An 11,406-nucleotide genomic window follows, 5' to 3' on the forward strand; every position below is an offset into this window, starting at 1 on the left:
AATCGAAAGAGTTCAACAGTCATTTTTCAGTTAGAACACCAGTTCGAACATGTGTCTTTTTAGACAACTTTTGACGATTGGTCAATCGAAAGAGTTCAACAGTCATTTTTAGTTAGAACACACCAGATCGAACATGTGTCTTTTTAGACAACTTTTGACGATTGGTCAATCGAAAGAGTTCAACAGTCATTTTTCAGTTAGAACACACCAGTTCGAACATGTGTCTTTTTAGACAACTTTTGACGATTGGTCAATCGAAAGAGTTCAACAGTCATTTTTAGTTAGAACACACCAGTTGGAACATGTGTCTTTTTAGACAACTTTTGACGATTGGTCAATCGAAAGAGTTCAACAGTCATTTTTCAGTTAGAACACACCAGTTCGAACATGTGTCTTTTCAGACAACTTTTGACGACTGGTCAATCGAAAGAATTGAATAATCATTTTTCAGTAATAAGACACCACCAGCAATCCCTGAAATAAGAAAACGCCTGTTGTTCGTAAGAGTGGGTGTTCAGGAAGAAAGCCGGAATTATAGAAAAAATCTATATTTTCCTGCTGCTTTCCATTAAAAGAAAAAATTCGTTGCAATTGACTGATGCAATCACATCACGCCATAAAACATATATATTTTTTTGGATTTGAATGCCAGTTGTCCGAGATGATATCATATAATACCATTAGAAGCACCATGGATTCCCTTGAAATGAAAAAAAAGCAATGATCTCTTTATTTGAAATTTCAATTTTTTTGGTCAGAGTTTTTCCGATCCTTCGAAAAAACTTCACAAATGTCGGTACGGTATTCACCTAATTTTTCAACAAAGAAGATCACAAATAGATGCAATCACATGTAAAAAAAATTCTCTTGTAATTGTAGTCTCAAACTTTCAAAATTCAGATTTTTGCTATAAATTGTTATGTTTTCGAATTCTTTTGCCAATTTTTCACCACATGTCCAGAGAAAGGGCTCAAGAGTCTCTGAAATCATGCCCCATTAGGTCGCATAATTTGAATTTCAGGAAGAAAATGCCAGTTCGGGAGAGATTTAGGCTCCGAGCGACGTGGGCAAAACCTGTAGCTCTGAAACCAATTGGAACTTTCTATAGCTTGTAGAAAAGATCGTCCCATGGGCTAACTTTTGAGCATAAAAAATTTCAAAAAGCATTTGAAAAAATCTCGATATTTTTTCCCAAATTTTCCCGAAAACGTTCCGAAATGTTCCCGTGTAGGCTCAAAAATGATTGTTTTTTTTTCGGAATAAATGTTCATGAGTGTTGTAGAGCAAACTAACACAAACAATCATACCAAATTTCAGACAATGTGTTAAAATTTGGTCCTTCCGGATTATGAGATTGTTGAAAACCTGAGCCCAACCAAAGCCCTGGTTTTAGAGTAATAGCAACATTTTGGTCCGAGCTCCAGGTTAGAAAGAGTACCTTAGAATTGCAAATTGCCTGATCCAATTTCAATTAACAAACTCAAGTATCAATACGAGTTAGATCGTCGCAGAAGCTACTTTAACTGGAGCAAAAAGTCGAGCTTGCGTCCCCCTGTTCAGTAACAGGCGCGTAATATATATAGTCTGAAACACCAGGTTGAGACAGCAAAATTGCTTCAAACAGCAAATTCTAATCAATTAACTATTCTAGATAATAAAGTAACTGTTAACTACGGAAAATATCATGCAAAACTTATATATAAATATTTATAACCAGAACTGACTAAGTTCACTATAACAGCTGAGCAGCATCAGCAGGCTCGCGGGGTCAAAAATTTCTCAACGCTAACAGATTGTTTAAAATCTTTAAAATTGTGAAACTCGGCGTTTAATTGAATGTTGTTGTCCAGGATTAGAATTGAATTCTCTGCAAACCGAATGATTGAATCAGCTGAAAATGTTTTTCTGAAAATTCTACTTGGTCCCTTCGGTTGTACAAACTGAAATGTTCGATCCTAAATCTATGTGAGAGTTGGTGTTGCTGTTATTGTTGTTGTTTATTCCCTTGGCGGGCAGGAGGGGACAGAAGGCGGAGTTGGAACTTGGCTTCAGAATCAGACCCACTTTTTTGTCCGGAGCGAAAAAGATCCGAGTGTTCGAGAAATCTGCTAGAGCCCTGAAACACATCACACTATTATAATACACCGGCCAAGTTGAGCTTCAGAGAACTTGCGATAACTCAAGTAGAATTGTTAGTTAGCAGACAGAAATTGAGACGGAAACAACTAACTCGAAGAAAATTTTACACAGGCGAAGCTGAGCCTCGCACCACTTGCGATACAAAACAAAAAAATGAATAAACAAATTCGAAAACGTCGAAAAAAAGTATATTTATCAAAATGAATAAGGCTAGTTTTGAAACAAAAAAACATGCCAATATTGTGAAATAAGCATCTGAAGATAATGTACCCAGGAACTAAGTAATGTAAGAATTAAAAGCAACTATAATGTAAGAAAACTGAAAAAACAATTCTACAATTTGGCAACTAAGCCAACAAAACATAAGCAGACAAATCTTTTGCTGTCCCAGGCGCATTCTTTACCTCCAGGCTAAGTTTGAGGGAGACGCAAAGAAATTGGAATTCATTATGAACTGAATCTTGACAATAATTTTTAATTTTGACCATTCTGTAAAGAAAACTATTCATTGAAAAAGTCTAACACCCAATTGCAATACCCTTGTTATACCAAGGGTAAAAACATAGCCAATCGAAGATTGGAAAACAGAAATGAACGCAAGTAAACATAAAAAAAAAACACTTTCTTGAAAAAATCGCAACTTTCGAATTTCAAAGAAAAAACAGATGCCTTTAATCTCTTTGAGTTTCTAGAACAATTTATGATTGGCACTTTTTTGAGAACATGAACCCCACTTGAGAAAACTGGAACAATAGGCAAAGTTTTCATTCCGCTGGGAATTCTTAAAAATAAATTCCACTTTCGAAACTAGAAATCGTTCACGTTTTTCAAGCCATTTCCATGTTCGTATTTAGAGAGTGCTATTTAGGTCACTTTCAGCAGGTGAATTTCAATTAACTCAAAAGTGCATTATACCTAAGTGTATCAATATTTTAAGACTTTTTCTTGAAAAAAAAAACAGCAAGACCTATATAATAGTCTTCACTACGTGCATTACTCTTAAAAAACGATAAAAAGCATCTACAAATATTTCCTTGTTTGTCTCGAATGGTTTTCAATTTGAGGAAAACATTTCAAGAAAAACCATGAGCAATTACATCACCAGCCAAGCGGCATTTACGCCGATAAAACTTGGTTAGAAGTCATAGGAGTCGAAAATAAAAAATTAGAATTGAATAAATTTGAGCTACAAAAATTTGAAAATCGAAGTGTATGAGCTCTAATCTTCCTGAAAAGCACAACAATCTTTTTCTTTTCAAACGAGTATGTTCTCCTTTAAGCAAAAAAAAAAACACTCGCTAAAATAACAAGTAGATTAGACAAAATCACAGAACGACTATCAATTTCTTAAGACAAGGAAAGTCACGCTTTGAAGGTGAACCCATAATCCGACCATTCAAATTCTCCAAAAAATTGATCTCTACACAATCCGGAAAATACAAGGCTGGCCAGGACTCAATTTTATCTTCCGAAGCCTTGTTCTTTACCACTAGATCAAGTGAAAGGTGGTCTAAAAGACTTGTAAGAAAAGTTTCGATTTACAAGTTCACTTGCTCTCGCAAGAGAATTATCAAATCTAATTGAAACATGGATTTACGTCCACCTCACCTTAAAAAACTCAATTTGAAAGCTTCAAGGAACTCAAAAAACAAAAAAAAACATGGCTTTAATCTTTTTCAATTTTTAGAAATTTGTATGAGTGACATTTTTTTCTATAAAAAATAACTTGAGAAAACTGTATCAACTTGAAAACTAGGTATCTTTTTCATTCTACTTGGAAATCTTAAAATTGAAATCCACTTTTGAAACTTTCGCCTCATTTGCACTTTCATTATTGAAGAGCATAATGTAATTTCCATCAATCTAATGAAATTTGATTGAACTTTCAGAATTTGCGCACAAATTTGTGAATTTTTCCCAGAAAGGAGAAAAATTTTTAACACGACGCATATAAGTGTTCTCACTACGATCAATGAGGCTAACAAAAATGAAGTCGAAATTTTTCGAGAGCAGCCATGTCTCATTCACCAACACACTTATAGAACGAAAATTCTCATTTGACAAGTTCAACCACGCTAATAAATTGTTATTGGCAAACCCTAGTGTTTAAAAACTGAAATCAAAACGAAAAAATCTACGTCAACATACAAAACATCTTCCCTCAAAGATTTCATGTTTACTGCACAATTAAAGTTTATCGAATGTAATAAATGTAATATCGAGTTGTAAAATTGAAGAAATGGATGAATCAGTAGGCGGCATAAACAATATAATTGACGTTTGATTAAAAACTAGTTAACGGAGCTGATGCTCTTTTGATTCACTATGTTCACTGACACTTCATAAAAAGCATATGTTACGCATTCTTACGTCAATAACAAGACCCAATAATTCAAAAATCACACCTGTCTTCATGTATGACCTCGACTCTCTCACAGCCTGCGGGGGGTTCTCTTGCGAATGCATTGGGGGAGCAGCCTCCACTCAGAGACGCCTTTCTCCCTCCTCCTCCACTCGCAGATGAGCCTAGACAGCGGGGACTAGGCGGCCATAACAGGGAGGACACTGCAAACAGTTATGCCCGATTTTCGTGAACAAAAAACCCAAGCATCATTTTACAAATAGTAGAGAAAAGAATTTCGTACAGTTGTTTGAGCTCCTTTCCTCTGCTGAGAATCTCTCAAACTCCACTGGACATTTGCGGCCATCGAGAAGACTGAAGCTCTGAAAGGATATCACACTGACTTCACATCAACAAAAAACAATTCAAATTACTTTTTTTGAAAAGAAGTTTTGAATTGCTTTCCAAACTCTGAGCGATGATGACCAAGATAACGCTCAGTTTGATGAAACACACCAAAAGGTGAGAGACTCAAACAGTAATCATCTATATTCCTAATTAATGAAGTAAAATCTAGTCATTGAGAGTCTAAACCTTGTTTTGAGGGTACAATATGATCGGTTCAACTGATTTTATAAAACATGTTCTTGTGAACTCACTGTGTCGTAAGAGAAAGTAGGAATGCACTCCAGTTCGATTGCACTGTCTATACTACTCCTTTGTCTGTGTTGTTGACTTACACTTCCCACAGGGGAACTTCCTGAGCTGAGAGTCAAAGACAAATTCTGTAGCCCATTACTACCTAAACCCCCCATTCTAGTTTAACACAATTCACCACTAGGCATTAACCAGCTCTAATTCAGCTCAAAGCCCTACGCTGCCATCGAACGAAGGTAGCGACTTGCATCCTTCCTAGATAGCTAGTATTTGTCAAAGGGTTTTTCATCTAGCTAACTCAATACGGCTAAATTTTGACTGAGCAACCATAGCTGACATTTTCACAAAAGAAATGCCCACGGTGCTTTTTAATAATAACAACTAATTCAGGAGAGCTCGTTAAATTCTTCAAAAAAAAACGGAAAAATATGGAAACTTGAGTCATAAGACCGTTCGCGTGGCATGTCTGTTAAAAATTCGATCATTCAAAGTCTGAATTTGAGCGGAAGACTGTTTAAACTTGAGCAAAGCATTATACCTAATGGCGATCCAATAGGAAATCCAATCACTGAGTGTCTTCCGCTGAATGAACTCGAGTTAGGGGTTGCGCTTAGAGGTCGTTGGGCTTTGCCAGCATTCGGAGAGAATTGACAACGTCCACAAGAATTACCAAATGACCTGCCTGAACTTTTAAGAACTTTCTTTATCCGTAACTTCTGTAAACAACCAAAACATACTTTCAAAACAAATAAGACTTGAATAAAAAGAGTGAAAGGAAAACCTATTACTCAAAGCCAACTAAGTCAACAATTTATGTTCGAAAAAATAATCACAATTTTTACATAGTTCCGAAACACAGAGGCGAAGCGTTCGTTCCTTCGCACCACTTGCGATAGGACACAAACACAAAAAAAAACATAAGAAGTCGAAAAAATGAAAAATGTTGAAAAAAACTATGCCTACAAAAATTTAAATTTTTATTTGTATCGAAAGAAACTTCATTCTAGGCAAACGTGCCAGACATTCGACAAAGAGGCGAAGCGAGGCTTCGCAACACCTGGGATGCAAAAAAACACAGTACGTTACAAAATACTATATGGAAAAAAGACAGAGGTCAACAAAATTCTGAAAAACTAAGTTAAAAAGATTCCTTGAAAAAATAACTTGAAGATATGGACTAACTACAGCTACAAAATGTTCATTTTTAAATCTGATGAAGTTCATAAACAGTCTTTATAAATCATTTCCCGAGCGGCAACAAAGGCGACAAACTTTGGTAAAAAAACTGTTGAGGCGAAAACAAAACTGCTGTCATAATAAATCGCATACGGATATATTTTGTCCTTGAAATTACTTAAGTTCACTGAGCCGAGACAACATAAACTAAAACTTTATGTTTTAAAAACAAAAAAAATGAAAAAAACCTCAAAATCAGACTTGGTAATTTACGAATTGCTGAACTTTCAGTTATAGCAAAAAAAACTTTAAATTGGAAGAGAAGTAATCCAATAAAAACCTTAAGACTTTTAAAATGGTATTTAAAAAAACAAACAAAAAATGAACCGATGGAAACTAGGAGGAAAACCATGAACCCTAAAAACCCTGAACCCACTTTCTGTAAAAAAAAAGATAGAACCCGAAACGGGCTTTATCTAATAACTACTTAAAGTATAGTAGTTATATTTGAATTTTCAAAGAAATTGAGCATGCCAGAAAATAAAGATAAAATGAGTCCTGTGAGCAAAATTATTTTAGGAAAAAAAGTCTAGTACCCGATTGCAATACTCTTGCCTATCGCAAGGGTGACGCTATTGCAATATCCCTGCTTATTTTTTTTTCATATTATTTCTCATACTTCGTCAGCTGGAATGAGAATTGGCCGAAATGACAGGACTAGATGTAATAACTATTTCTTAATGAGGGCTTAATTTTAGGGGGAAAATATTTTTTTCCCCACAATCCTATATTTTTTCGAATGTAAATTTATCTTTATTACTTAGTTGCAATCATAATTTGTTCAACGGGTAGACGTCAAGTAGGCACATACTGCGCCTTTTGTCTATGCCCTCCATTTTGTTGATTTAATAATTTAAATAAATTGATGCTTGTATTATCAACTATATGGAGAAATAAATTCTTCTTCTTCTTTATCGCAACGGTTAATATCAAATAAGCAACGAACCAAAGTTACGAAGAGGAAACAAAACCAGAAGACTTTTAGCAGATTTCAGTTGAGCCGGAAAAGAATTGATTTCATCACAGATAGGCGCAGCGTAGCTTTGCGCCACTTAATTTTTCATTTGAGTAGAAATTGCCCCAAATTTAGTTAGATTTGCTGCTGAGGCAACTGATCCGACAAAAAGGCAGACTAAAAAATGTCCAACAAAGCTTTTGTTACGCGCGGACAAAAAAAGGACCTGGACGGATTCGAACCATTAACCTTTGTCTTTTTAGGCAGGTGCATTAGCTCGTTGCCACATGTGCGAATTAACGTCTGACTTTTGATTTCATATGAACCAAAGGTAAAATGATTCAAGAGATTCTATTAAACTAGTTGTCAAGCCGAAAAAGTATAAATTCCGGTTTGATAACGCTTCCTAATCGCAAGCGTTAAAAAACCGTGATCTGACAACTAAGCCGACAAATTCAAAGCTTACAAACGAAAGTCCGAAAATTAAATTTTAAGGGGAAAAAATTCAATTGCATACATATTGGAAAAAAAACAAGGTCCGACCGAGATTCGTCCCCAGACCTAGAGTGCAAAGGCGACGACGCTACCTTTAGGCCAAGTTGTTCTAAACTGATCGAACTCAATCTGTTTCGTTAAAATTGAAATTCCTTTTTTTGGTAAATAAAGTATTTTACTACTACTACTAGGAAAAAACTTGGAAATTGTTAGGGTTCCATCATAAAGCAAGTTGAAAATTTGTACGAAAAGTTGCATGGGAAAAGAAAAAAGTGAGGTTCCCGATTACAAGACACTTCCTCTTGCAAGTATGAAGAACAATAAATCCCTTCCAAAAACAAACATCTAGATTTCAATAATCTAGATTTCAGAAAGACGCATATCATACTTAAAACTTACGTCTCTATATGTCGTATTTTCATCGCCATATGAACACAGAGAAGAGAGTCTCCGATGCTGCCGAATTTCGTCGACACACTTGCATAACTAAAAGGATTATAAAAACAAAATATTCAAGACGGCATTTCTGGGCTTTCAACAATAGTGACTTTTAAAGAACTAAAATTACATAATTTGAACAGAAAAAAAATCAGTTTAATAGAACTCCAACTATCTTCATTACAATTTAACTATACAAATCGCTTACCTTAGAGTTCCGATAGTCTCTATGACTTCTTCTACTGTAGGAATTAAGTGCATCTACAGAACAAGTTCTTCTGATACTATGGCTGGCTTCAACGGGTGATAAAATTGTATTACTCAAATCATATTCAAGGGCATTTGCTGGACTTCGATTTCCGATATGAAACATTGGAGAGTCTCGTTTTAAGATAGGTTTGATGTTTGATATGTCCGCAAAACAAGCTTCACTGCTTCTGAAGCTAAAATTATATGTAGCCTTGACCGGGAAATTTTTGGAATTTCGTCGAACGAGTGATGAGTTTTCCTGATCAGGACTTTGGGAAGATGGCACCGCGCACTCCATAATATCTGGAAAATACTAGAAACCATAATTTTACAGAAATAATATTTAAAAGTAAATTCTCAAACGTTTTCGCAATAATGTTCATTTGCAGGATGTATAACGTAGCCAACTGAGTTTGAAAAAAATAATGAATGCAAAGAAACGGAAAAAAAACTGACCTGTCTTCAGAAAAAAAAACACGACAAGGTTAAAAGGTGGGAGCAAGGTCGAAGTTTAATTAATAAATCAAACCGCGAAAAACCAAAATTGAGCCTGAACCCTTTTCACGGCATTTTTATAATCGCTAAGGCCTATATAAGTTTTCACAACGTTCATTACTCTTAAAGATAATCATCTAAGCACATAGGCAAAGCAGAATTTTCAAAATACAAACTAAATTTTCCAGAAGCTTTCAAAATGCAAACAAGCGAATATTTGTGCCAGATCTAGGCTGACAAAAAAGTTACCACGAATGTATGAAATGGTCGAAAATTTTCATTTCCACAAAAAACAGGTCCCGACTGTAATCGAACTTCGGGAAATTGTGTCTCAATCATGGGTGTTATTAATGCATCAAAAACACAGTGCACTCCTTGATTTTATAAAGAAAATTGGCAAAACTTCTTATCACAACAATTAGGCTAATTTTTTCGATAAGAAGTTTTGCCAATTTTCTCAAACTTACTTCTCAAACCAATTTTCTCAAACTTATTTAACAGATATGTTATATTTGATGTTTGTGACTGAGCGTCGAGCGCCCTTTGGGTGCTTTTGAAGACAGGTCTGTCAAGTGGCTTTGTAACATTCGCCCGGAAGATACATATCGACGGATAACAAAACTAAGTCTTAACACGACTGGCTAGCGTCTAAACAGAGCTTTGCATGTTTTTCACCGTCTCTACCAAGCCAGTACTTTTCGGTGGTCTTTCTTACATCAGGCTGACAAAAACGTTACTGTTCTCCGGCTTCGACCAGAACGCTCAAATTAACTGAATTACATGCAAAGTTAGTGAGCTCATGGCTGGGTCTCAGTATCCCCAGACCACGAGGTCACTCCTAAAAACAGGGCTACTACTTATCATATTACTATTGTTTTTGTTCAGTAGATAAAAATCATCATCTCCATCGAAGATGGATCAACCCTTTCCCCCAACTCCTAGCACCTCATCCTTGTCAAAACTAATCAAAATATCAGTTAAATTCAAGTCAGGACATGACAGGATGCTAAAATTCAATACAAGTTCATAAAAGTTCCCGTCCCGAGACCCTTCCGGATTCTTGAATCCGGCGAATCAAGCTCCTTAACCTCAGGTTCACGCTAACTCGGAGGGCTGGTTTTTACCCTTCACCGTTGTTCGCAACGGCCTTGCAACTATTGTAACAGCACAATAGTTGCAACTCGGAACGTCCTCTGCTGTTCGGTAGTTCGTTGTTGTTTTTTAGTCTCGATTTTCGTACTGTTAGTAATCGCAGATAAAGTTGTTCTCTTTCTTTCTGCTATTTTAGCTAAAATGGCCGTCTCTGACGTTTCTCAGAAATATGACGTCATAATTCGAATTTTTAAAAATTAGAATTCCAGAATCTTCTAGCCTTCACCGTTTGGCTAATCGTTCAAATAATGTCCTTATCCGTTCTAAATCGCCAATTCGGAAGGCTTGCTGCTAAAATACCGAATTCTGCAGAGACTGCATTTTGGCCATTCTGGTCGAATGTCACATACTCCCCGGACAGTCCGGTCAATGTCCTCATTGAATCGCGCAATGTTCTAAATGGTTACAGTGTCATCGAACAGAATTTACAAAATGCACGAAATTACTTTTACCTACGTCACATCGACTCACTGCAGAATATAAATGGCATCATACTACATCACTATAGCCTTCAAATTCTTTCATTAATCTGCACATTGAGGATATGACTTAAGATAAAACATATTTTCTGACTTCCAGTGTCAATATCCCGATTGAAACTTTTTCTCCTAGATTTAAAAGGTGTTGGCTTGCAGGACAGTCCTGCCAACCAACAAGCTAAAATTATCCTACTATGCTCCTTCCCTTCGGAAATCTTGCTTGTTTATTGTCCTGAATATTAAAACTAAGAAACTTTGTGGTTAGAAAGAACAATGCAACAACCTCCCTCCTCAAGAAGTTACTCCAGTTTTTCATGTCACCACAAAGTGATCAGTCTTCCTAAGTGATTAAAAACAATCATGCAGGCTGGAATATTTAAATATACTCTTCCCTCAAGCCTTTCTAAATAAATAATAAGTGAGTGTCTCTAAAGCCACTTCAACTAAAACCAAAATGCAAATTTATAAATGCAACAATTTCCAAACTCAACTTAAATGTTTCAGTTTTCAATTACAACTTGGTTGCTTGGTTTCTCACTTGAGTTTTTCACACACATAAAACAATTTTGAGTTTTAACTTTTCTTCATCATCCCTTTGTTCTCTTCTTTTTTCGTCGTTTAGAAGTTCTAAAACTTCTAAACTCTTCTAATTTTCTTTCTTGTTGCCTCTTGTTTTCTCGACCATTCATCAATGCTCCATTTCCTCCTCCTGTGACGCTGACTCTGCACTCTCGGTCTCCGTGTCTTGTAGCACGTCATTGACTATCCTG

The 11,406-nt window shown here is 35.9% G+C and overlaps 1 protein-coding gene across 1 annotated transcript; it reads right to left on the reverse strand.

The window, feature by feature from the left end:
• Nucleotides 1-1,541: 1,541 nt before the first annotated feature.
• LOC134848223 (glucocorticoid-induced transcript 1 protein-like) lies at nt 1,542-8,820 on the reverse strand. Its single transcript, XM_063865606.1, has 7 exons — nt 8,470-8,820; nt 8,223-8,309; nt 5,676-5,853; nt 5,140-5,282; nt 4,785-4,863; nt 4,545-4,704; nt 1,542-2,116 (listed from the first exon to the last, which is right to left on the reverse strand). The coding sequence occupies exons 1-7, from the start codon at nt 8,806-8,808 to the stop codon at nt 1,915-1,917; spliced, it is 1,188 nt and encodes a 395-aa protein (XP_063721676.1). The 5' UTR covers nt 8,809-8,820; the 3' UTR covers nt 1,542-1,914.
• Between the last annotated feature and the right edge of the window lie 2,586 nt (nt 8,821-11,406).

This window comes from Symsagittifera roscoffensis, chromosome 6, assembly GCF_963678635.1.
Source record: "Symsagittifera roscoffensis chromosome 6, txSymRosc1.1, whole genome shotgun sequence".
Taxonomy (NCBI): Eukaryota; Metazoa; Xenacoelomorpha; order Acoela; family Convolutidae; genus Symsagittifera; species Symsagittifera roscoffensis.

Coding starts and splice junctions, on each gene's coding strand:
- LOC134848223 (XM_063865606.1), bottom strand. CDS start 8,808: ATGGAGTGCGCGGTGCCATCTTCCCAAAGTCCTGATCAGGAAAACTCA. Junction 5,854..8,222: donor AAAATACGACATATAGAGAC/GTAAGTTTTAAG, acceptor GGTTGTTTACAG/AAGTTACGGATAAAGAAAGT. Junction 5,283..5,675: donor TCCTATTGGATCGCCATTAG/GTATAATGCTTT, acceptor TGGGGGGTTTAG/GTAGTAATGGGCTACAGAAT.